General features: G+C 52.0%; 5 protein-coding genes across 5 annotated transcripts; all 5 read left to right on the top strand.

Annotated features, from left to right (window-relative positions):
- The first annotated feature begins 446 nt into the window (after positions 1-446).
- On the top strand, positions 447-8,360 carry BDZ99DRAFT_496629 (uncharacterized protein). Its single transcript, XM_033723456.1, has 15 exons — positions 447-679; positions 736-765; positions 852-1,835; positions 1,887-2,136; positions 2,292-2,355; positions 2,668-2,692; positions 2,766-2,913; positions 2,964-3,128; positions 3,181-4,276; positions 4,338-4,543; positions 4,576-5,267; positions 5,332-5,910; positions 5,965-6,119; positions 6,174-6,271; positions 6,322-8,360. The coding sequence occupies exons 1-15, from the start codon at positions 608-610 to the stop codon at positions 8,028-8,030; spliced, it is 6,273 nt and encodes a 2,090-aa protein (XP_033579078.1). The 5' UTR covers positions 447-607; the 3' UTR covers positions 8,031-8,360.
- Positions 8,361-8,488: 128 nt separating this feature from the next.
- Positions 8,489-11,598, top strand: BDZ99DRAFT_439055 (V0/A0 complex, 116-kDa subunit of ATPase). Its single transcript, XM_033717645.1, has 6 exons — positions 8,489-8,698; positions 8,791-8,869; positions 8,919-9,154; positions 9,215-10,429; positions 10,486-11,059; positions 11,120-11,598. The coding sequence occupies exons 1-6, from the start codon at positions 8,570-8,572 to the stop codon at positions 11,455-11,457; spliced, it is 2,571 nt and encodes an 856-aa protein (XP_033579077.1). The 5' UTR covers positions 8,489-8,569; the 3' UTR covers positions 11,458-11,598.
- A 1,260-nt stretch (positions 11,599-12,858) lies between these two features.
- Positions 12,859-15,150, top strand: BDZ99DRAFT_460892 (aminotransferase). The gene is made up of 5 exons (XM_033719486.1): positions 12,859-12,984; positions 13,483-13,958; positions 14,017-14,226; positions 14,288-14,810; positions 14,874-15,150. Exons 1-5 carry the CDS (start codon positions 12,885-12,887, stop codon positions 14,954-14,956), a joined length of 1,392 nt encoding a protein of 463 aa, XP_033579076.1. The 5' UTR covers positions 12,859-12,884; the 3' UTR covers positions 14,957-15,150.
- Positions 15,151-16,267: 1,117 nt separating this feature from the next.
- On the top strand, positions 16,268-21,328 carry BDZ99DRAFT_412632 (uncharacterized protein). Its single transcript, XM_033716659.1, has 4 exons — positions 16,268-16,427; positions 16,491-18,817; positions 18,886-20,604; positions 20,661-21,328. The coding sequence occupies exons 1-4, from the start codon at positions 16,322-16,324 to the stop codon at positions 21,015-21,017; spliced, it is 4,509 nt and encodes a 1,502-aa protein (XP_033579075.1). The 5' UTR covers positions 16,268-16,321; the 3' UTR covers positions 21,018-21,328.
- A 558-nt stretch (positions 21,329-21,886) lies between these two features.
- Positions 21,887-23,028, top strand: BDZ99DRAFT_383159 (DUF1295-domain-containing protein; the record flags this gene model as incomplete). The annotated part of the gene is made up of 3 exons (XM_033715314.1): positions 21,887-22,226; positions 22,289-22,848; positions 22,918-23,028. The coding sequence occupies 3 exons, from the start codon at positions 21,887-21,889 to the stop codon at positions 23,026-23,028; spliced, it is 1,011 nt and encodes a 336-aa protein (XP_033579074.1).
- Between the last annotated feature and the right edge of the window lie 437 nt (positions 23,029-23,465).

The raw sequence follows: 23,465 nt of genomic DNA, 5'->3' as shown, positions 1-23,465 counted from the left end.
AGCGGTGTTTTGCGGCCAATGGATGACATACACGAAGCTGCTTTTAGGTCTCACCATGAGTACGTAATTGGAGCCTTGGAGATGGACTGTCAGCGGCCAGGAGCTCCCCATCTTCCCGGCCATCAAGAGGACTTGGCTGCGTTGCTGCTAGAATGTATACGGTTGATGCTTGGAGGTGTTTTCGGTGCTTTCGGTGCTGGCAGGAAAATCGGCGCAGCGTGTGACCTGGATCGAAGCCGTCCAGACTCCAGACGATCTCATCCAGGCGGTTTGTGGGGCTGGTGAGTGGCCCGCAGCCGTCGTCAAGGCACGCTGTTGGTCCCCCGTGATGCTGTCACTTGCGGCGTCTGAAGTGATCGGCCGCGGGCATCAGGGCACCTGTTCCAGGATCGCGTCCGACATCAAGCCGTGGTCATGGCTCGGCTTCACAGCCCGTCCGCCATGGTTCACTTGTAAGCTTGCCAACCTACCCACACTCCTTTAGTTCTACAGTAAACGGCCGCCTATACAGATTTTCTCAGGCTTCATCGCCCTAGTTTAAACGCTCTTACCATTCGGCTCCTGTCGCCAACCGCAGCGCAAACATCGAAGAACGAAAGGGGGCACCATGGCTATTGACGCGAATCGCAGAGGCGGTTCATGGGGAGGTCTTCCTATGAAGACTATCTCTCTGGTCGCTGTATGTGCCCTTACCCGCAGAGAAATTGTGGAAGGCTTGACTGATAAATTTGGCAGCTCACTTTCCAAAACTCCGCCCTCATTCTGGTAAGAACCCTGTTGCTGTGGGATTATGTCCTACTACTAGGAACACTCTAATATTCAAGACAAGCCGGGCGCTGACACATTGCCAGATTATGCACTATTCGCGGATAATGCCACAGAATGGCACCCATCGATACTTTGCCTCCACCGCCGTCCTCCTAAACGAAGTCATCAAACTAGGAATCTCCCTCACAATGGCTCTATACGACATGTCTAGCAAGCTGCCTTCGAACACATCTGCGTCAGACCTATTTGGCAACCTCTTCGCGGCGGTCTTTACGGGCGACAGCTGGAAGCTGGCAATTCCCGCAGTCCTCTACACTGCGCAAAACACACTACAATACGCGGCTGTGAGCAATCTAGACGCGGCCACGTTCCAGGTCACATATCAACTTAAGATCCTCACGACGGCGATATTCAGTGTTGCGTTGCTAGGGAGGTCGCTGTCCACGCGGAAATGGGGATCATTGGTCCTCCTTACAATTGGAGTCATCATCGTACAGTGGCCTCACGGAGGCGATTCGTCCAGCTTCAAATCTCTACAAGAGGCGCAATCACAAATTTTCTGGCCACGTTCCATCGAGGAGCTTCGCGACTTGGGTAGCACAGCGGCACGGCAACTGTCCAAGCGCTCTGCCACATACGAAGGCATTGAGGAGGATGTGGCTATGCAGAATCCAGTATTGAACGGCACGATCGGCTTGGCTTCTGTCATTGCGGCGTGCGTTCTCTCTGGGCTTGCTGGAGTCTCCTTCGAGAAAATCCTGAAGGACTCGAACGCAGCGTCCTCTCTGTGGGTGGCGAATGTACAGCTCTCATTCTGGTCGATATTCGCGGCTGGGTTTATTGGCGTAATCTTCATCGACGGCGAAAAGATTGCGAAGACAGGATTCTTCGTGGGCTATACCTGGATCGTTTGGACTACAATTGCATTTCAAGCGTTCGGTGGTGTTTTGGTGTCCATGGTTATTAACTATGCAGACAATATCGCAAAGAACTTTTCAACGAGCATTAGCATTATCATCAGCTTCCTAGCGAGCGTCTGGTTCTTCGACGTTTCGATCACCGCGCACGTAGGTCATTCCCTCACTCGCATGCACCTGAAGTGTACTAACGCTCTCCAGTATCTGCTCGGTACCTCTGTTGTTTTGTTTGCTACATGGCTATATAGCAGCAACGACCGCATGCGACCGCCACCAATCCGGATCGCAGACTACGAGAAAACGACCATTGATGGCAACCCATCTTACTTTGATCTTGAACGCACCCCAGCGTCGTCGATTGCAAAGTCTCCTTTGAGATCTGAGGGCCTGTCGACCTCACGGCCCGGAACACCGACCGTAGAACGGCACCATTTCCGGAAGGGCTCGGAGCGTAAGTCGCTGGGAAAGCGCGATGCGTAAATGTAGTTGAGTTTTCTTACATGATGAGACTTCGTCGCACATAGGTTCGTCAATCAGGGGGTGCATTTAGGTATGGAGGCTCTTTGCGGGTGTTGCATGCATTTGGATTCATGAATGAGCTGTAAGGTTCACTGAAAGATTTTGGCCTTCGCCGATACGTCATACGAAGGATGCATTTGTTTAGGGTTCGGTAAGGAAAACAATGGTGGCGGCGTTGCATTTTATGTGGTGCGTTTGGAATTGGCCGGCACGTGGTTCGAAGTCACAGGTATGACGACGAGCTTTGCATGAACCAAAGGCGCATTGATGGCTTTTAGGGACGTTCTGTGTATCTGTATATCTAAAAGGCATTGAAAGAATTGCCTGAAACCGTTATGCTAGGGGTTGTGGTTTCGCAGGTCCCGTGCCTTCGCTTTTCTGAGCCAATGTCAACGTCAACCACACACCTGCATCTCAAGCTCCCATCCTCTCAACCTACCATCCTACTTCTACCATATCTCAGCCATCTAGGCCCCCGTGTCCTTTCCGTGAGCTGCCAATGCCTGACATCTAGCCATGGAAGATGCCTCGATGTGGGAGATGCTTGACCAACTCGAACAGGGCCATCAAGGGCCTCCATCCGCCCAGGCGTTGTCCGCGGTAGGATACGAGCAACTCCAACCAGGCCCTCGCCGCGAGCTTGAGTATCGATACGAACAGCCTCGACAGTTCAGCGTGGGAGAAATTGAAACTCTTTTCGACGCATTTGGTACAGGTTCCAATCCGCATAAGGCTGCACACATCACTCACAATCTGCAGACAAAGAGCTTATGCGAAGGCCTCTCGAGGACAGACAGGCACAAGCGGAACAAGGTCGAGCCCGACTCTCTTTAGCACTGAAGTCCTCTCGATACTTCGACGACAGAGCTCTAGCAAGTCAGCCAATGCAAACGCCACCAGAAATGAGCATGAGTCTGCGAGAGGGTTGGTGTCTACGAAATGGGATGACCGGAGCCATACTAACAATGCTACACAGGTCCACTCAATGCATCTCAACCTCCAGACGTTCGAGAGCTAGGTGCGTACAGCTACGATCTTGACAGGAAGCGGGCTGACACCTCTCAAGCAGAAAAATTTACCTACAGACGTCCACCAGCCCCCGAGTCTAGCTCAGACCCTCACGCATTGCTGTCTAGTCCGGCCATGAGAGCGAGCCAACGCGGAAATGACGTTGGATCACAGATACCACGACCTCCCAAGAGGCGGTTGGAAGAGGAGCGAACAAGACAAGAACCGTCACAGAGCCAAGGCTCTGCTTTCGAGCCATCGTATCACAAGGCCAGGGCTGCCCCGAAACGGATCGATCTGCCACATGCTCCACCAATGGCTCAGGGCATCGCATTAGTCCCAGTCACTGAACTACCCGATCGCCTTCGAACCATATTTCCATTCCCCTTGTTCAACGCAATTCAGTCAAAATGTTTCCAGCAAGTGTACAAGTTCAGCGACAACTTTGTCCTAGCGTCGCCGACAGGTAGTGGTAAAACAGCAGTACTGGAACTCGCTATCTGCCGCGCCATCAATCAATACCCCAGCGGGCAGTACAAAATCGTATATCAGGCTCCCATCAAGTCGCTGTGTTCTGAGCGCCAACGTGACTGGCAGAAGAAGTTCGGTCCACTGGGACTGCGTTGTGAAGAACTGACAGGTGATAGTGCAATCTCACAAATTCGAAATGTTCAAAGTGCTAGTATCATCATCACCACTCCAGAAAAATGGGACAGTATGACCCGGAAGTGGAAAGATCACGAGAAATTAATGCAACTAATCAAGCTCTTTCTCATTGATGAGGTTCACATTCTCAAGGATGAGCGCGGCGCAACCCTCGAAGCGGTCGTCTCGCGCATGAAATCTGCGAGCTCCGATGTGCGGTTCGTAGCTTTGTCTGCGACAGTACCAAACTTCGACGATGTCGCGTCCTGGCTAGGCAAGGACACGAACCATCCAGGTCAACCCGCTGCAAGTGAGCAGTTCGGTGAAGAGTTCAGGCCTGTGAAACTTCAGAAATACGTATGTGGATACCAATCGAACAACAGCAATGAATTCGCATTCGAGAAGTATTTGGATAACAAGTATGTCGTAGACCAACCCTGTCGTCATCTACGAGCGATGAAATGCTAACATCGTCACTAGGCTTCCCGAGGTCATTGCCAAATACTCACAACGAAAGCCAATCATGGTGTTCTGTCCTACTAGGAACTCAACGGTAGCCACCGCAAAACTCCTTGCGAATTGGTGGGCAAGGAAAGGGCCTAGAGATCGGTATTGGGAGGCGCCAACGAGAAAGATATCGTTTGCAGATAACGATCTTCAAAGCAAGTTGCCCGTTTCTGGCCACAGTACTACAAGCCCAAACTAATTTCGGGACCAGCTTGTGCATCATCGGCGGTCGCATTTCACCACGCGGGCCTGAACCCAAGTGATCGACTGAGTGTCGAAAACGGCTTCTTGAAGGGAGACCTGAATGTCATATGCTGCACGTCTACCTTAGCCGTGGGCGTCAACTTACCCTGCCACTTTGCCATTATCAAGAACACCGTCTACTGGGCTGGCGCTCTCATGAGCGAATATGCAGACTTGGAGGTCATGCAGATGCTCGGTCGAGCTGGACGGCCCCAATTCGACGATAGCGCCATTGCAGTCATTATGACGAGGCAGTACAAAGTTCGGCGATACGAGCTGATGGTATCTGGCCAAGATCTGCTCGAGAGCTGTCTACATCGCAATCTCATTGATCACCTGAATGCCGAAATTGGCCTCGGAACAATCACAAACCTTCCAACGGCGAAGAAATGGCTAGCTGGGACTTTCTTGTTCGTCCGCTTGAAGCAGAATCCAGAACACTACAAACTTGAAGGCGCAAGAAGCGGACAAGACATCGATGAGCAACTGGACAGCATCTGCTCGAGGGACATTAACTTGCTTCAAGATACCAATCTTGTGACGGCAGGTGAGACATTGAAATGTACTGAATTTGGTCATGCTATGGCACGCTACTATGTGCAATTTGAGACCATGCGACATTTTCTGGCTTTGCCTCCGAAGGCAAAAATATCTGATATCGTAAGACACTATCCTCTTTCGCCGCCTCAATCTAATGGAAGTAACTTGCTAACACAAGCAGTAGCTTTCTGCACTTGCCCAGGCTTTCGAGTTCAAAGAGCTACGTTTTCGAGGAGGAGAGAAGCCGCTCTACAAAGAACTCAACAGATCTCCGTCAATCAGATTTCAAATACCTGTAGACTTGGCTCTACCAATGCACAAGGCGTCACTGATCATACAAGCTCACCTCGGCGGAGCTGAGCTTTCCTTTAACGAGAAAGCCGGGAAGCACAGACAGCAATACCTCACCGAGACTTCCATCATCTTCAAGCACATCAATCGCCTCGTCCGTTGTATCATCGACTGTGAACTGAACCTGGAGGATTCGGTAGCCATTCGTAACGCCTTGATGTTGGAACGCAGCCTTGGTGCCCGGGCTTGGGATGACAGCCCAATGCAGATCAAGCAGATTGATCAGCTTGGAATAGTTGCGGTCAGAAAGCTTGTCAACGGAGGCATCAATTCCATTGAAGCCCTTGAGAATACCGAAGCTCATCGGATAGAGATGGTACTCGGCAAGAATCCTCCGTTTGGCTTGAAACTTCTTGCTGGGTTGAAGAACTTCCCGAAGCTGCATGTGTCCGTGCATTTGATTCCCAACTCAGTAAGTGGAGCCTACCTATATCAGCGTTCGGATTTATGCTTATCACAGATCTAGGTTGCGAAATGTGGCGAGGGCGTCAAAGTTCAAGTTAGGGCTGAAATTGGGTTCATGAACGAGAAGCCAGCGACTCAATACCGGAATAAACCTATATACGTGTGTTTCCTAGCGGAGACATCTGATGGCCACAAAGTGCACTTCGCTCGCACAAGGTAATAAGGACACATTTTATTAATGGTACCAACAAAACAGCTAACAACTTGCAGTGGGCAGAAACTCGGGAAGGGCCAGGACCTACAATTTTCAGCTCTCTTGACTAGTTCGGACCAGTCAATCACGTGCTATGTGATGTGCGATGAGATAGGTGAGAGAACAGGATGGACCCCAGAGTCGTCTACTAACACGGCTGTGTAGCTGGGACAATGCGGCATGCGACACTCAAACCGGACATACGCCCTGCCATGTTTCCTCCTCCGAAGCCACAGCCCCAGAAGGAGCCAGAGAAACCGACCTCGAATACGTCTCGGAGACGCGCCGAGGAGCGCGGCCTGACCAGGAAAGCATCTGAAGCAAGCGACGAGTTCGGAGACGACGGACTGGATGACGCTGAACTGTTAGCTGTTGCCGGTGTTGGAGATCTCGACTTCGCCCACATCGATGACTTTGGCAGCACTACTTCAGCTGTAACTCGGAACAACACTGCCAAAAATGCGGCATTGAAGAAAGGGAAGGGAAAGGCGGACGACTCGGAGGAAGAAGTGGAGGACGAACCTCGCAGGCTTGAGAACGGGAAATGGGCGTGCAATCATAGGTGCGGTGACAAGACCAAGTGTAAACACTTGTGCTGCCGCGATGGGCTCGACAAACTACCTAAGAGGGCTAAGAAGAAGGCTGCAGCATCACAAATTACCAGTACTCAAAAGGATTCCCACCAGGCACAGCAATCGAAAGGCTCTAGGGACAAGACTCAATCCAAACTACAGCTCAACGTATCGAAGCGAAAGAGCTCAGCCGCTGTTGAGCAGGTGGACCTCACAGAGGACGATAAGAGAAAGAACTACGCAACTCACGGACCTCGAGACTTCGTCCACTTGAATCAGCTTCATTCGAGTATTCAAAAGAAGGACCCGCCAGCTTCGGTGTCGGCGGTCATGCACAAGAAGCCAGCGTATTCCTATTCGAATGGAGACACACCGACCTTGTCTTTCATGACCAACGGTGCCGCCACAGAGCCGTCTACGGAAACTAGTTATGGAGATGGGTGGATGGACGACCTGACCTCACCAACGGATGTTCCAAAAGTAGCCGAGGCTCTTTCAAGACCTAAGTTTGTTGTTGAGAAGCAAAATATTCCAGGGGAAATCAGGCATCCAATTGAGGATGATGTGGAACAACTTCCGGATATTGCCGCGGGCGAGGAGCAATCTATGTTCAATGGTGATGACTCAGAACTTGACGCTGTAATGGTGGGCCTGGCGGACTCTCAGGATCTTCAAGACACGCAGTGGGACAATGACAACGAAGATTACGGCGACAGCTACTTCAATGATGACTTTGATGCACTAATGGATGACGAAGCTGTTATGGAAAATTCGAACGAAGACACTTTCATGCGGGAGGTTCCAACTCAAGCTCATTCTTCGTCTTCAACAATGGGTACTCGTGGTCTGCCTGTAGAACAGGATCAAACACCATCTTCAGTAATTGGTATTCCGCACTTACCTCCTGAGAAAGGTCCATCTCTGTTTTTCAACGATACTAGCAGTTCACAACCTCCGATTGAAAGAAACACGCCTATGACCTCGTACCTGGGGAATGAAGGCCCTGCGAAGAAAGTATCGCGGTATTCCAAATTCACGAATATCCGTTCTAGTACAGACGCGATGTTCTCGGATAAGGAGAATGTTCCCCCGGGGAACCAGGCATTTGATCACCCACCTCATCATCTCGGAGATGACGACGAAATGGCTTCTAGCTGGGAGAATGCTGTCGGAGAAAAAGAGACCGCCGCTTCCCAGAATCATGACGACGACAAACTCAGCAATATCGTCGTGCCACCAGGCTATGAAGAGATTGAGCCGTGGCTCATTGCTGAATTCGGTGATATTGTGGAGTTCATCTGAGAGAATATGAAGGATGAATTGTAGGGTGAACTGTACGGGTCCAGATGTCTGCATGGTGTCTCGCCTCTTTTCAAAAAAAATTCAAGGAGCAACATGTACTTGATGACTTTACGACTATATGTTTGTTTTTCTTATTTCACACATCTTTAGGACATCATACGTGGTTTGTTTCTTCCGGGCGTGGGAATGGTGGTAGGGCGCTTCTCTGCTGATGAGGCCCTGTGGTACGGACTCGAAGTACGATGAACCGTGGAACTGTGGAATACAAAAAGATATGTCATAATGACTCTATGTATACGTATATATATGATTCACAATGTATTGATGGTTGTTTTTTTGATGATGCTCACAGATGAGTGAAAAGAAAGCCCGAGAGCGGGACACGTGACATTCTTTCTCAGCTTAGCGCGATCTTTGCCGCATCATCGCGAAGGCAGAGCTTCATCGATCCTATTTCACACATCCCCGGCATATCGCCTCCACACTCTCGAAAGGACGGATCATCGCGGAGCAAGTGATCTGTCTTCCCAACCGCCAGCATGGCTCCACCACAGGACACCCTGTTCCGCTCGGCGGACATGTCCTTGACGCAGCTCTACATCGCCAATGAGATAGGGCGCGAGGTCGTCTCCGCCCTCGGAGAGCTTGGTGTCATGGACTTTCGGGATGTAAGTGCAGCTGGGAACTCTTGTATTCATTTCTGTAGTGTTCGTAGACCAACTAGATGATCTTGGATGCTAACACGATTGCTTTTTGCTAGCTCAATGCCGACACCACCGCCTTCCAACGTACCTTCACGCAGGAGATCCGTCGCCTAGACAATGTGGAGAGGCAGCTTCGTATGTCAATATTATGATACTGGGGGTGTATGAAGCTGACATGGGTCAGGATACTTCCATGCGCAGATGGACAAGGCATCCATTCCGATGAGGTCTATCTACGACTTCAACAACCCGTTCACCTCGCCTTCTGCTTCTGAGATTGATGAACTTGCGGATAAGAGTCAGAGCTTGGAGAATCGGATTTCCTCGCTCAATGAGAGCTATGAGACTTTGAAGAGGCGTGAGGTCGAGCTTACGGAGTGGCGTTGGGTGCTCAGAGAGGCTGGTGGCTTCTTCGACAGGGTAGGATTATAGCAATACTGGACTCGGTTCACATATGCAACCTACTAACATTAATGATAGGCTCGCGGCCAGACCGAGGAAATCCGACACTCGATTGATAACGACGATGCGCCCCTCCTTCGCGACGTTGAACAAAACGGGCAAAATGGCGAAGCTGGCGGAGACCGCTCCTTCTCCGTCATGAATATCGGATTCGTCGCTGGAGTCATTCCCCGGGAACGGATTGCGTCATTTGAAAGAATCCTCTGGCGAACGCTGCGCGGCAATCTGTACATGAACCAGTCTGAGATCCCGGAGCCCATCATCAACCCAGAGACGAACGAGGAAACCAGCAAGAACGTGTTCATTATCTTCGCACACGGCAAGGAAATCATCGCTAAGATCCGCAAGATCTCCGAATCGCTAGGTGCCGACCTATACAGTGTGGACGAGAACAGCGAGTTGCGCCGGGACCAGATCCATGAGGTCAATACTCGATTGAGCGACTTGGCGAGCGTTTTAAGGAACACCAAGCAGACGCTGGATGCTGAGCTGACTGCTATTGGACGTAGCTTGGCTGCATGGATGATCATTATCAAGAAGGAGAAGGCTGTTTACCAAACTTTGAATAAGTTTTCTTACGATCATCAACGGAAGACCCTCATCGCCGAAGCATGGGCACCTACCAATGCTCTTGGATTGATCAAATCGACCCTCCAGGATGTCAACGACCGTGCTGGTCTCTCTGTTCCGACTATTGTGAACCAGGTCAAGACCAACAAGACACCACCGACCTACTTCAAGACGAACAAGTTTACGCTTGCGTTCCAAACCATCATCGATGCTTACGGTACCATCAAGTATCGCGAAGTCAACCCTGGTTTACCCACTATCGTTACTTTCCCCTTTCTGTTCGCCGTCATGTTCGGTGACTTCGGACACGGTTCCATCTTGTTGCTCGCTGCCTTGGCCATGATCTACTATGAGAAGTCCCTACTGCGGAGCAAGCTCGACGAGCTTTTCTCCATGATCTTCTACGGACGCTACATTGTCCTGATGATGGGAATCTTCTCTATGTATACTGGCCTGATCTACTGTGATGCGTTTTCAAAGGAACTGCCTTTCTTCACATCTATGTGGGAGTGGGAAAACGATGGAGCTGGTCCAGATGCAACACGTATCCAGGGCTACACATATCCTTTTGGCTTGGATTGGAAGTGGCATGATACCGAGAACGATCTGTTGTTCTCCAACAGCTACAAGATGAAGCTCAGTATTCTCCTCGGGTGGTGTCACGTAAGCCATTTTGATGGAAACAATTTAAATTTTTGCATTTTGGCTAACATCAACAGATGACCTTCTCCCTTTGCTGGTCCCTCGTTAACGCTCGCTACTTCAAGACGCCGATTGACATCTGGGGCAACTTCGTACCGGGCATGATTTTCTTCCAGTCAATCTTTGGCTACTTGGCCTGCACCATCGTCTACAAGTGGTGTGTCGACTGGATCGCCATCGGACAGGATCCTCCTAGTCTTCTCAACATGCTGATCTACATGTTCCTCCAACCTGGCACGCTCGAGAACCCTGATGCCCCACTGTACAAGGGCCAAGCTACTGTGCAGGTCATTCTACTTCTCTTGGCTCTAGTGTGCGTCCCGGTCCTTCTCTTCCTGAAGCCATTTTACCTCCGCTACGAGCACAACAAGGCTCGCGCGTTGGGATACCGTGGTATTGGCGAGAGCACCAGGGTCAGCGCACTAGACGATGACGACGATGACGAAGGTCAGACTCTGAACGGTGGTCGGGACAGCTATGGCGATGATGAAGATGGTGTTGCCATGATTACACAGGATATCGGACACGGTGAAGAGCACGAAGAGTTCGAGTTTTCAGAAATCATGATCCACCAAATCATCCACACGATCGGTAAGTCAAGTTCAGTCACTCTAAAACTATCGAGCTAGTAGCTAACACTTCGATCTCTAGAATTTTGTCTCAACTGCGTCTCTCACACAGCCTCCTACCTCCGTCTGTGGGCCCTCTCCCTCGCACATCAACGCCTCTCCATCGTGCTGTGGGACATGACGATGAACATTGCCTTCGGCATGAAGGGAATCGTAGGCACGATCGCCATCGTCGTTATCTTCTACTTCTGGTTCGTACTCACGGTCTTTGTGCTGTGTGTTATGGAGGGCACGAGCGCCATGTTGCATAGTCTACGGCTGCATTGGGTCGAGGCAATGAGCAAGCATTTCATGGGCGACGGCGTGCCGTTTGAGCCGTTTAGCTTTAAGATACTGTTGGAGGAGGAGCCGATTGAGTGATTTGGATGAGCGATTTTATTTGTTAGATTTGTATTATGGTAGCAAGTGTTTTGTGTATTAGGATCCCATTATGGACGTGATAGTGAGAAAGGGGGTGGCTGTGGCTGGTGCTGTATATAGAGTGTAACCACAGTTGTCCTTGTACTATCATCACCTCCGTTCATGATTCATTGCGCTGTGAGATTAATCGCGCAGTAGGTGTCGGTTCGTTGCGTTGCCTTCGGCCGTAGAAGACACGAACACGCACGCGCGCACGCTCCGTCAGCATCGGGCAATTGGGCGTGGGTTACGGTGGCCACTGCGACGCAACCACTTTCGAGAGGTGAAACATGAGACTCGCACCCGTTTAACGAGGGGGTCTGGGGGCTGGGTTCACGGGCGTTTGAGACACTGTGCTGGCACGAGTGATGAGCAGTTGCGAGACTTGCTTCATCCCTGTGGCTGAGATCCTTACGGCGTAGAATATGGGAACGGGCTATGGACCCGATTTGCCGTGAGGCTGGAGTTCTGATATCAATCCCGGAACGCCGCAAATGAGGCGAAAGCTAAATCTCCCATGGATGGCGGCCATGAGATATTTCTTCTAGAACCCTTCCTCATCTGGCCGACGGAGCGCAACCGGCGGGCGCGCGTTGCACGATCGCCTCCGTGCGAGTTGACAAAGAGGAAGGGGGCCGTGGGTTAGGCTGGCGCTGATGTGCTGAGGTATTATCCCCCCTCCGAGCAACGGCGCAAAACAGGAGACTCGAGATTGCCTCACCATTCGATTCGAAAGGGGGCTTCGGCGGCGATTGTTGCGGGAAGAGGCAGCTGGCGCGGGCGAGATGGAGAGACAACAACGCGGCGCGGCGCGCTGCCTGCGAACTGGCACTCACCGATCCAAGGGGGGCCCTTGGGCCACAGGCCCACAACTGCAACTGCCACACCTCCACTTCTTCGCTAGCTAAGCATCCCGCGCATCGGGCTTGCAGGGAATGCCGCAGGGAGCAAGCTTTTGGGCGCGCTGCTGGTGCCCGGTTCCCATCGATGGGCAAATCGCCAATGGGCACTCCCCAGCAGCGTGGCACGGCCCGGCCGATGGCGAATGGGAGATCCTGGCATTTGCTGGGCTCCCTTGGGCGTACGTGGGAAGCTATGGCGAAACAGGTCGGGCAAGGGAGGCAGAGTGACGGTGGGAGCCTTTGGGAGGGGGTAGTATATATGCGGGCTTGCGCACACCCCACGGCAGTTCTCAGTTCTGAGTGTTGAACGCTGACAGCTTGCTGCTTCGTCTTACATTATTTCGCAGACTTTCCCAACTTTTCTGTTGGTGAAGCTCGTTGTTGATTTGGATATTTCTACCCTTTGTTGACTGAGCTTGAGCTTGGACGACCGTTCGAAGACATCACCACCCAGGACTATCCCACAGCAGACGTCAAGCGTCCAAGATGTCCTTCTCCGCAGCACGAATCCCTCACGTCAAGCCCGGCCGGGGCAGCTTCGCAAAGGAGCGGCGCTTCTCGACGAGTAAGGATCCGAGTGAGAGCGGTGAGTTGGCTTCTTCTTTTGCGCTTACCACCTGCGGTTTTGCTTTTCCCACACACGTCATGCAGCTTCTGGAGCTATGGAGCGTTGCGTTTGCAGCGGCTTGCTGCTACTGCGAGGTGATTGGGGCCACTCCGGGCCTTCACGATGCATCCAGTCAATGGCCGCAGAAAGAGCTCGTGCTGGTGGTGGTTTTGAGGCATGCACCTCAGATGGATTTGATTGCATTTTCTTCTTTCGGAGCTCCCGTAAGCTGGGGAATACGGAGGCTGGACTGCAGGTGCATCGTGTACCTCTGAGGTACCTGGGAATGTGTACCCCGCAGTGCAGTTCGCTTTTTCCAGCTCTCGACGCGAGGGTTCTTCTTATGTAGCTTCGTTTCCGTGTAGCTTCCGTTTTTTGTCCCCTAGATCCCTTCTCTTTTTCCCATTGCCCCACCACACAAGATGTCCTTTACAATCCGCGCTGCCGAGAGCCCTACTGAAGTAAAGAAACATGCAGAACTCAACTCGAAGATCCATCGCCAATTCCGTTCCTCCCACGAAGGCCACAGGCCCCACGCTGGTCTCGACCCAACCCGCGCCTCCACCGGCGTTGTCTGGACATCCGAGCGCGCCTACGAGCACGGCTTCGCCGAGAACCCAGAGGCATGGGCGAACCTGGGCCAAGGTGCCCCGGAAGTTGACGACGACATCCAGGGCTGCTTCGAACGCCCTCACACTATTGATATTTCTATGACTGGGCGTGAGTATGGCCCAACGGCGGGGATTAGACCGCTGAGAGAAGCGGTCGCGAATATGTACAATCAGCATCATCGCAAGTGGCGGAAGAGCCAGTATACGTGGGAGAATGTGTGCATTGTGCCTGGTGGACGGGCGGGGTTGATTAGGATTGCGGCGGTTTTGGGCAATGCATATTTGGGGTTCTTTATTCCGGATTATACGGCGTATAATGAGATGTTGTCGCTGTTCAAGAACGTAAGTGGAGAAATAGGATTAGGGAGTATGCAACGAAGCTGATTCTGATATATAACAGATCGCCCCTATTCCCATCCCGCTATCTAGGGAGGACGGTTACCATCTGCATCCCGACAAGATCGCGGAGGAGATCGCCAGAGGTACTTCGGTCATCTTGACCTCGAATCCAAGGAACCCGACTGGCCAGATAATTACGAATCCGGAGTTGGCTCAGATTCAGAACATCTGCCGTGACCGCGCGACGCTGATCATGGACGAGTTCTACTGTGTAAGTAGTCGAAAATGTCACTGAAGACTTCGTAGTCCAAGCTCTTGCTAACCCTTCATAGGGTTACAACTACACCACCGACTGCGACGGCACCGTCATCTCCTCTGCCGACAACATCGAAGACGTCGATGAGGATGACGTCCTCATCATCGATGGGCTAACCAAGCGCTTCCGCCTCCCCGGCTGGCGTGTTGCGTGGATTCTAGGCCCCAAGGAGTTCATCAAAGCCATCGGCTCGTGCGGTTCTTACCTGGACGGCGGCACCAACGTGCCCTTCCAAGAAGCCGCTGTGCAGATGCTCGAGCCCAACCGTGTGCGACACGAGATGCGCGCGCTGCAGACGCACTTCCGCATGAAGCGCGATTATGTGATTCAACGCCTCGAGGTGATGGGCTTCAAGCTACCGTTCTTGCCGAATAGCACGTTCTATCTGTGGCTGGATTTGAGCTGTTTGCCTGAGGCGATTAACGACGGATTGAACTTCTTTTCGGCGTGTTTGGAGGAGAAGGTCATTGTGGTGCCGGGTATCTTTTTCGATCTGAACCCGAGTAAGAGGCGGGATTTGTTTGATAGTCCTTGCCATCGTAAGTGTTCACGTCCAGCAACTCAGCATCCTCCACCATTGCTAACGAAGTCTAACAACACAGACTTCGTCCGCGTTTCATACGGCCCGACCATGGATGTCCTCGAAAAAGGAATGGACGCCATTGAGCGTATTGTCAAAAAGTGAGTCCCGCCCCTACCCCACTTTTGCCTAAATGGCCAGTATACCAACACACCTCTGTCTTGGAGGTTCGGGTTCAAGACGGATAAGAGAGAGACGAATATTGAGGTTGAGGAGGCCGACTGATTGAAAGGAGAGTTGTGGCGAGTGGTGGCTGACCTGTTCCCTCCAAGACACCAGACAAATCCGCATGCGACGAACAACGTGAGATCGAGGGGTAGTGAGTTGGTGAGGCATTCGGGGGGGTATTAGAGGAGGGGGTGGAGGAAGGGGCGGGATGGAGCTTGTGGTGGTGGGGTACATCGGGTGCTGGTTTGGGTATAAAGGGGACTTGGGATTGGGTTGTTGGGAGGGTTCGGCTTGGTAAATGGTTTGGGTAATGGGAATTGCAATCGTTTGGGTTGATTAGGTAAGCTTAGCGCTGGGTAGATAGTATTAAGGTATTTTGATTTGACTTGACTGTTTCTGGAATTGTGATGCGTTAAATGTGTATTGTAGCGCTGGAGTGGTGTTGACAGGTCGCAAGTGAGTCTCATGCAGGAAAGGTAATCAAACTACTCTCGATATTGGCTTGAAACAGAACGAGTGTTGCTGCGATGCCGGAAGACCGTAAGTCAATGGAAGGGGTTGTGGTGTCGACAAACCTCAGTCTATTAAGAAAAGTTACCAGGAACAACACGCAAGTTAATCGAATAGACACGTTTCTACTAGAAAAGAAAGCACGATTGCAGAATTTAAAATCTGAGCTGAATGCTGCTGTTAGTGCTATGACATTTGAAATATGTGTTGTCGTGATAGAAGTCGTTGGTGTTGAGATATGAAACGACTCTCGAGGTCAAGGCCAGCGGCTTAACACGCTTCGGACCTAGCGCCGTGATATCCGGGGTGCCCAAACGTCAACCGTGGACCTCATAGACGGCATTCACCGTCCCCTCCGCCCACGCCTATATTCGCCCTGCTATCGCCTTGAGGTACTTCTCCTCTCTACGCCTCACTTCTAGAGCTTCATTACTCGTGCGGCGATTCCTGGTGAACGTCCGTCGCATTCCACCAGCTTGTCTTAGTCAACCCAAGGACAGCTTTCACTCATTCACTCCCGTTCAACTCCATGGCCAGCTCCCACCGACACCCTATAGAGACATGACAGGCTTTAGGTCTGTATCCCAGCACAACCGCAAGCTTCGTACTGCCTGTTTGTACGGGCAAGCCCGTTTGGCATCGCGCCGTCATACCTAGTACACCATGGACGGAACCTATCCACCGCCGCGCAATCGACCCAATGGAGCACCTGGGGGACGGAGACCTAGTATGGAGGGTAGAAAACCTCCTGGGCCTCCCGGAACATCCGTGGCCTCTCCACCTGCGCCTGCGATGGGGACTCCGCCAACAGGGGGAATGACCCGCGCCGAGAGGTTTGAAGACGAGCGGAGGCGTATTACAGAGAGCGTGTTCAGCAAGACGGACCCCAATGGTGCTCGTAAGCTTGTTCCAGCTTGAGTGATATATTCGCGCAAATATAGAAGCTAATTCTGTTATTCAGTCGCGGAATCCTACATCACGCATATTCGAATCCAGGAGGACTCACAGTACCCTCAATCTCCGCCACCTCCCGAATCGCCTCCTAATAATAAGAAACCGCGCATTATTCTAGTATCCGTAAAGAGCTCGGGAAGGGTGCGAATGCATAAAGCCCGGGAAAATCCTAATGGATCATTCTCGATTGGCAAGACCTGGAATATGGAGGACCTTACAGCGGTGGAGACTTTTGCCAATTCAACTCCCACGAACGAAGAAGAGGCGAAGAGGAAGGAGTGGGCGGGAGATATTGGATTCATCGTGACGGTTGCAAAGCCGTACTATTGGGAAGCTGGAACGGCGAAAGAGAAGGAGTTCTTCATTGGCAGCCTCGTCAAAATTTTCCGCAAATACACCCAGGGAAGAGTGCCAGAGCTCATTGGATTCACTGCCAGAGAAACTGAGGTGCTTCTTGGTCCTTCTGGGGCTTTATCACCCCGGCCGCCAACTGGACAAGGGAGACCAGGCCCCCCACCACCAAGGCCAGGACAACAGCGGAGTCCAAATCGTGGCTATCCTCCTGGTACGTCTCCAGAACCCCCAGGCCCTCCAGGGGTTGGGCGTCCACCGCCGATGCCGCGGAGTCGACCAGGAACAGCAGACGATGATGGTAGAAGACCACAACCTATTCGCGATCCGTCGTTGCATGGACCACAACCGAATGCTCCGTATTTCGGTGCAAGAGATCCATCGAGGCAGCCTAGATCACAGCCTTCGATGGAAAGGGGCATGCGTCAACCGCCAAGTCGGGAACAAATGCGCCCTCCGCCAATTCCTCCAGGTCAACGTGGAGGTGGCGGCTCCACCGCAGGCTCCTTTGCCTCATCGCAACGTCTAACGCCACAATCTTCACGCTCTGAAGTCTCTCAAAACCGCCCTGCTACCCCTGAAAGTGGTATGAACGCCTTGCCTCAGAGCCTTATATCAGGACAAAGCCCCAAGAGACGACCCTCTCCGTCAGACGATACAAGGTCCGTGGAAGAGCCCACGTTTGAGCAACCTGGCTTGGGAATATCTGCACCTGAAAGACGAAGACCAAACGGAAATGCCCCTCCTGCCCGAAGAGAGCCTTCGCCTTCAGGATTACGGCCCGGAACGGCGCAGAGTAATGGTAGTTCCATAGTCTCACGCAACGAAGAGCTGTTCCTAGAGGATCGCGCCCGGAATGTGCCGCCCGAAAGACGAAGACCTCCAATGCCATCAGCCCCAGCAAGTCAACGCAGTATGGAAAATGAATCTGTTGATGATTTCTCAGCTCCTCTTCAGACTCCTCTTGCAAGCCGTCCTTCTACCAGGGGAGCTACAGACGAAACTGAACGGATGCCAGGAGCGTTTGAATCTCCCGCTTTAGAGCCAGTGCGAACTCCGGAACCGCCTCAACCGGCCCCGGACACCGCGGTGCCTGAAATACCGATAAGAGCAAGGGAACCAAAACCAGCCACCCCGGAACCAGCTGTTCCAGTTGCTGAGTCAGAACCTGCGCCACCTGTACAGCCCCTCACGCCTCGAGATGAGGAGGTAAGCAGACCTGGACTGGGACCCATGGTCAAGAAGAAGCCTCCAACCGAGGTTGCCAATGTGCTGCGCAAGGCCGCCTTCGCCTACAATGCCTTTAAGCCTCGAGCTGGGGGTGCTGGAGAGAAATTACTCTTGAAGGACCAGCAGAAGCCTTTGGACGAAGCTGACGGTATTAGTGGAGTGTTCAAAGCGCCACGACCGATTCCCAAGGAGGAACCAAAAGCAGAGCTAGAGGAGCCAGTGGAGCCAGAGAAACCACCATTACCCGAAAGAGGGTCAAGAGAGGTGCCAAAGATAGATACCGGGGATCATGTTCCATCTGTTACCGTCTCAAGTCCCACTTCTGCTGGTCCGCCAAAGACGATTTCGGAAGCCGTTGTCTCGTCGAAGTCAAGATCACCAAGCCCAGAGAAAGCCAAGTCTGCAAACGAAAACGAGGTTGAGATCCGACGGCAAAAGAGGCGGTCAAATCATGATACCAAATATTTATCGAAGCTTGGCATCGACCCAAGCATACTAGATGGCAGAGGCCTCGATTTCGAGGCGACTCTGGTCGACTTTGGGTGGGGGAGCAGTGACCTCCACGTTAAGAAAATAGAAATGCTAGAAACAGAGGTTCGGCGAGAACTTGGTCGTGTCGAGGCCGGTAGCTGGCTAGGTCACCTAGAGCAAAAAGATGACCGTGTCGATGCTGTGGAGAGGATGTTGGACCGAGCGATTGCTGAGTGTGACGAGCTTGAAGGCCTATTGACTCTATACAACGTCGAACTTAGTGTGAGTACTCCAGTTCACCTTAAGTTTTAAGTTTTGCACATCCATAAACCATACTAATTTCTATGCAGAGTCTCAATGATGACATCGCCTTCATAGAAGCCCAAGGGCAAGGTCTTCAAGTCCATACAGCTAACCAAAAGCTTCTTCAAACCGAGCTGAATCAGCTGGTCACTACGATCTCCATTACTACTGACCAATTAGAACCCCTGCGTTCAGCGCCAATAGCTAAAGTCGAGGGCCTAGACGCTATAGAGGCATCACTGATGTTGTTGTACAAGGCTATGATCACCATTGATCCGGCTTTAGCACAAGGGAGCCGAGCTAGTGCCGCAGAAGATCCGTCGAAATTCTCGAATACAATCGGATTCGGTAATAGTGAGCTTGCTACCATGAGAGCCCTGCAGGAGAAGAGAGACCGATATATCAGCGAGAGCACCATGTTCATGGGTCGCTTGAAACAATTCATGGAAGTCACCTTTGGCGCTGTCCTAATGGACACCAAAGACGCTATCGACCGACAGATCAAAGATAGCTCCAAGCCACCCACGAAACTGGATGTCGGTGTCCATGACCTTGCCAGGAACGCCTTGTGGAAGTATAGTCCGCTCATGCTATTCGCCAAAGAGGTTGATAACTTTGCCTGGAATGAACTTCTTACCATATACCAGTCGAAAGCACGTCCGCACTATCTGACTGAGATGACCTACAATGCCAAGGCATGGCAAAAGCTGGCTCGTAAACCTACCGGAGACGAACAGGAACTGCTTTTTACCGCTCAGGAGAAGGAGGCGGAGTCACTTACCGGTGCCGCTCGAAAACTCACTGTCAAGCGCAGCCAAACGCTTGCAAGAGGTCTGCGGTCAGCATCTGGTGATAAGGAAGCCAAGTCAGGCAAAGCGCAGAAGGGTACACTGCATCCTTTTGAAGCCTTCGCCAGCGCATTGGATGAGATGTCACCTCTCATCTTCACCGAGCAGAACTTCATCACCGAGTTCTTCCATGCCACGACCTCTGAGAACATTGACTTCCCTGATGCGGTCAATTCGGCACCCCCAGAGGGCCGCCATGGCGCGAATCTATTTGCTCGTAAGCTTTACGAACCTGATCGAGCGATGGCGAAACGGGTCACAGAGGTCATGGAAGACATGTTCTCTACCTGGCACAACATGATGCAGAACCTGATGCAGTGGGCCATCGAGGCAGACCCCTTACAAGGTGTTGGAGTGCTGTGTGCCATCGACCGGAAGCTCCTCGAGCTCGAGGACACCAATCAAGACTTCATTACACGGACTTTGCAAAAGATACAGGAGCGTCTCACTGGCCTCTTTACCCGCTTTGTAGACGAGCAGATTCGAGCTATCGAAGACACCAAAGTGAAGATCAAGAAGCGGAAAGGTGTCATTGCGTTCATCAAGACCTTCCCGCATTTCTCAATCGCCATTGAGAATATGCTTCCTCCAGCCGACGACCCGGAGCGGTTAGACGTCCGTGTCATGGTCGACGACGCGTATGGAAAGATCAACAAGGCTATGTTCGAGAGCTTGAAGGTCATTGCTAAGGAATCACCCGCTGTCATGGCTACTCAAGGTCAAGGTGATCCTGAAGACAAAGAAGCGCTGAACTATCACATCCTTCTAATCGAGAACATGAACCACTACATCGAGGAAGTCGACGAGCGGGGAGACATTATACTCGGCGAATGGCGTCAAAAGGCTGCAGAAGAGATGAACGAGCATATGACGTTGTATGTGGATGCCGTCATCCGGCGGCCGATGGGCAAGCTGTTGGTAAGTCATGCACTTGAACTCCAGTATTTAAACTCATTACTAATAACCCATTGCAGGAATTCCTCGAATCCACAGAATCTCTCCTTTCCTCCATTCCCCCCGGCACACCCCCCACCAGCCTCGCTGCCCGCTCCTCCCATGCCCGTCCCCTCTTCAAGAAGCTCGTCTCTGCCCACGACGGCAAGGAGCTACGTCGCGGTATCGAGGCGCTCAAAAAGCGCGTCGACAAACACTACGGCGATGCGGATGATCCAGGTCTCAGTCGTAACCTCGTTGCCAAGGTGCTGAAGGAGTGCGAGAAGATGTATGAGGATATCTGGAACAGGGCGGTGAGGGTCAACCAGGAGGTGTATTCGAGTGAGGTGGAGATTGAGTGGCGGATGGAGGATGTGGCAGCCGGGTTTAGGAAATGAGAGGAGAAAGCAGGGGGTTCTTGTATTGTTGTTGTTTCGCGGCAAATACCTTGGTCTGTGTTTTTCGCTTGCTATTGGGTTCTGCGGATTGTAGGGATGGGTCGCGAGGCGTGGGGAGTATGCGAGGCGTTTTGGATGGATGCGTTATGTGGCATTTCCTGGATGTAGGTAGGAAGGTCTCTGTGCATACATGGCAGTCTCTCGTCTTAACTTGGTTTTGTGTCTTTGTGATGAGTTCTTAAGTGGACTTTGTTGGTTGCTTCAGCCTTTGATTAAAATTCTATAAATTAAGTTGACTTCACAATCATGGCATTTCTATTTACTCGCGGAGAAACATTAGATCGCTACGTCGTACGAGACGAACAAGTTCATTCACTAACAACTCGAAAGTGTAACAATTCGCGTATAACGTCCTGGACACAGTTCATGTGAGGATCAGAATCCATGGCGTGAAGACTTCAACTTAGTGTTTCGAATCAAGTTTCTATAAATAGGAAACATCCTCTTCTATGACACGGTCAATAATCCCTTCTCAATCGATCTCGATAAACTAAAGTGTGAGCCGTTAAAGCACTGTAAATCATGTGAGTTTGGCGGACGACAAGGGACGATCTGTCTATGACGACGTCGATCTCGAAGCCGAATGGACCATGGGCCCACCATCAACCACCCCCATGCAGACCCGCCATATCAACGTCAACAACGGCCAGGCAACGGTCTTTCGGTGTTTACAGCCTCGGTCATGTTGCCAACAGGCTGCAAGCTTGATTCGTATAAAGACGCGTCTTGCATTCCAGAAAATATTATTTAGTGTGCTTGAACTTACACAACCCTTCAATCCCCACCAGCCCTGAACAACACCCTTCAGTATGCCTGGTCTACTCAACAGCCTCCTCGCCCAAACAGCGTTCCGCAACCCGCTCCTTCGAACTGTGGTCCCATCAGTAGCTCTGGCCTACGGTATCCAAGCCGCCTTCGCCGTCCCATCTATAGCCGCGCAATCCGAGCGCTTCTACGACCTCTCCGGCAGCCTAACCTACCTCTCCTGCACTGCCTTCAGCCTCAGCCTGCCCTACCTGCGCGCTCGCGCCGCCGGCGCAGCCAGCGGCGGCCTTCTCGAGTACCTGAGAGCGCCAGCGCCGGGACAGGGCCTGTGGTTCTGGCGACAGGCTCTGCTGAGCGCTGCCGTGGGGATCTGGGCTACGAGACGTAAGACTGCATCCAAATACTCCCAATTGCACGAAAATGACTAAGACTGATGGTATATGCAGTTGGTACTTATCTGTTTAAGCGCATCTCGGCCGACGGCCACGACTCCCGCTTCGACGAGATCCGCAGGTCGCCGCCGAAGTTCTTTGGCGCGTGGATGGCGCAGGCGACGTGGGTTTCGCTGTGTCTTATGCCCGTTGTTGCGGTTAATGCGCTTCCGCGTAGCGCGTTTAGCCTCTATCGCTTTAAGAACGTGGGGGATGCGTTTAGTGTCCTCCCTGTCGCGCCTTTTCTTACAGATGCGATTGGTATAGGGTTGTTTGTGTTTGGGCTGGCGTTTGAGATTGCGGCGGATAGGCAGAAGTCACAGTGGGTGCAGGAGAAGAAAGAGAAGAAGCATAGTGAGGAGTTCTTGACGAGGGGGTTGTGGGGGAAGAGTCGGCATCCGAATTACTTTGGGGAGATGACGCTGTGGACGGGGATCGCGGTTGCGGCGGGGGGATTGCTGGTGAGGTATCCGGCGCAGGTTGGGTTGGGGCTGTCGGGGGCATTTGGGGGAAGGGCGACGGTTTTGGGGATGGCGGCGGTTAGTCCGGCGTTTGTGTCGTTCCTACTGTTGAAGGTTCGTTTTAGTCTCTTTTTACCTTTTGTATCCACTAGCTTTGTTGCACACATTGCTAACGTATACCAGGTTTCAGGAATCCCACTCAGCGAGAACAAGTACGATAAGCGATATGGTGATCGCAAGGACTACCAGCATTGGAAAGAGACTACACCAATGCTTTTTCCGAAGTTTTGGTAGATCGGATGTCTGGTATACATTCGGCCATCATCAGTAGCTAACAAGAATATACCCCGGCCCTATATCCATGGACGCAAGACATGTGCGGCTAATCTTTACTCGTCCATACGCTGAGGCCTCCGATGTTGAACATCATGTGGAAGGGGTGCCGACAGAGCTCGGCCGTGAACCCGTTGTTGAGCTGTCTGTTGACGAGGACGATTGGTACGGGTTAGTTCATGTAGTGTTGGAGCCGAAGTGGATGCCTATGCGGTGGTTTAGAGGGTCACGGGGGAAGCCGTTGTAGCAGATGGGAGGATACGGTGTATTAGTTTGTTGTACACGATGGCGCGGATCTCAGGGGAAAGATCGAGGAATTGGAAGGGCCTTTCCTTCGCCGAAAAAGGGTGAGAATGTTCTTTTCGGCGTTGGAACTGACTCCCTGTGGCGAATCGTTG

The sequence above is a fragment of the Mytilinidion resinicola genome, assembly GCF_010093595.1.
Source record: "Mytilinidion resinicola strain CBS 304.34 unplaced genomic scaffold BDZ99scaffold_6, whole genome shotgun sequence".
Lineage (NCBI taxonomy): Eukaryota > Fungi > Ascomycota > Dothideomycetes > Mytilinidiales > Mytilinidiaceae > Mytilinidion > Mytilinidion resinicola.
Note: the sequence above shows the minus strand (reverse complement) of the source record. Positions and strands in the feature narration are given on the sequence as shown.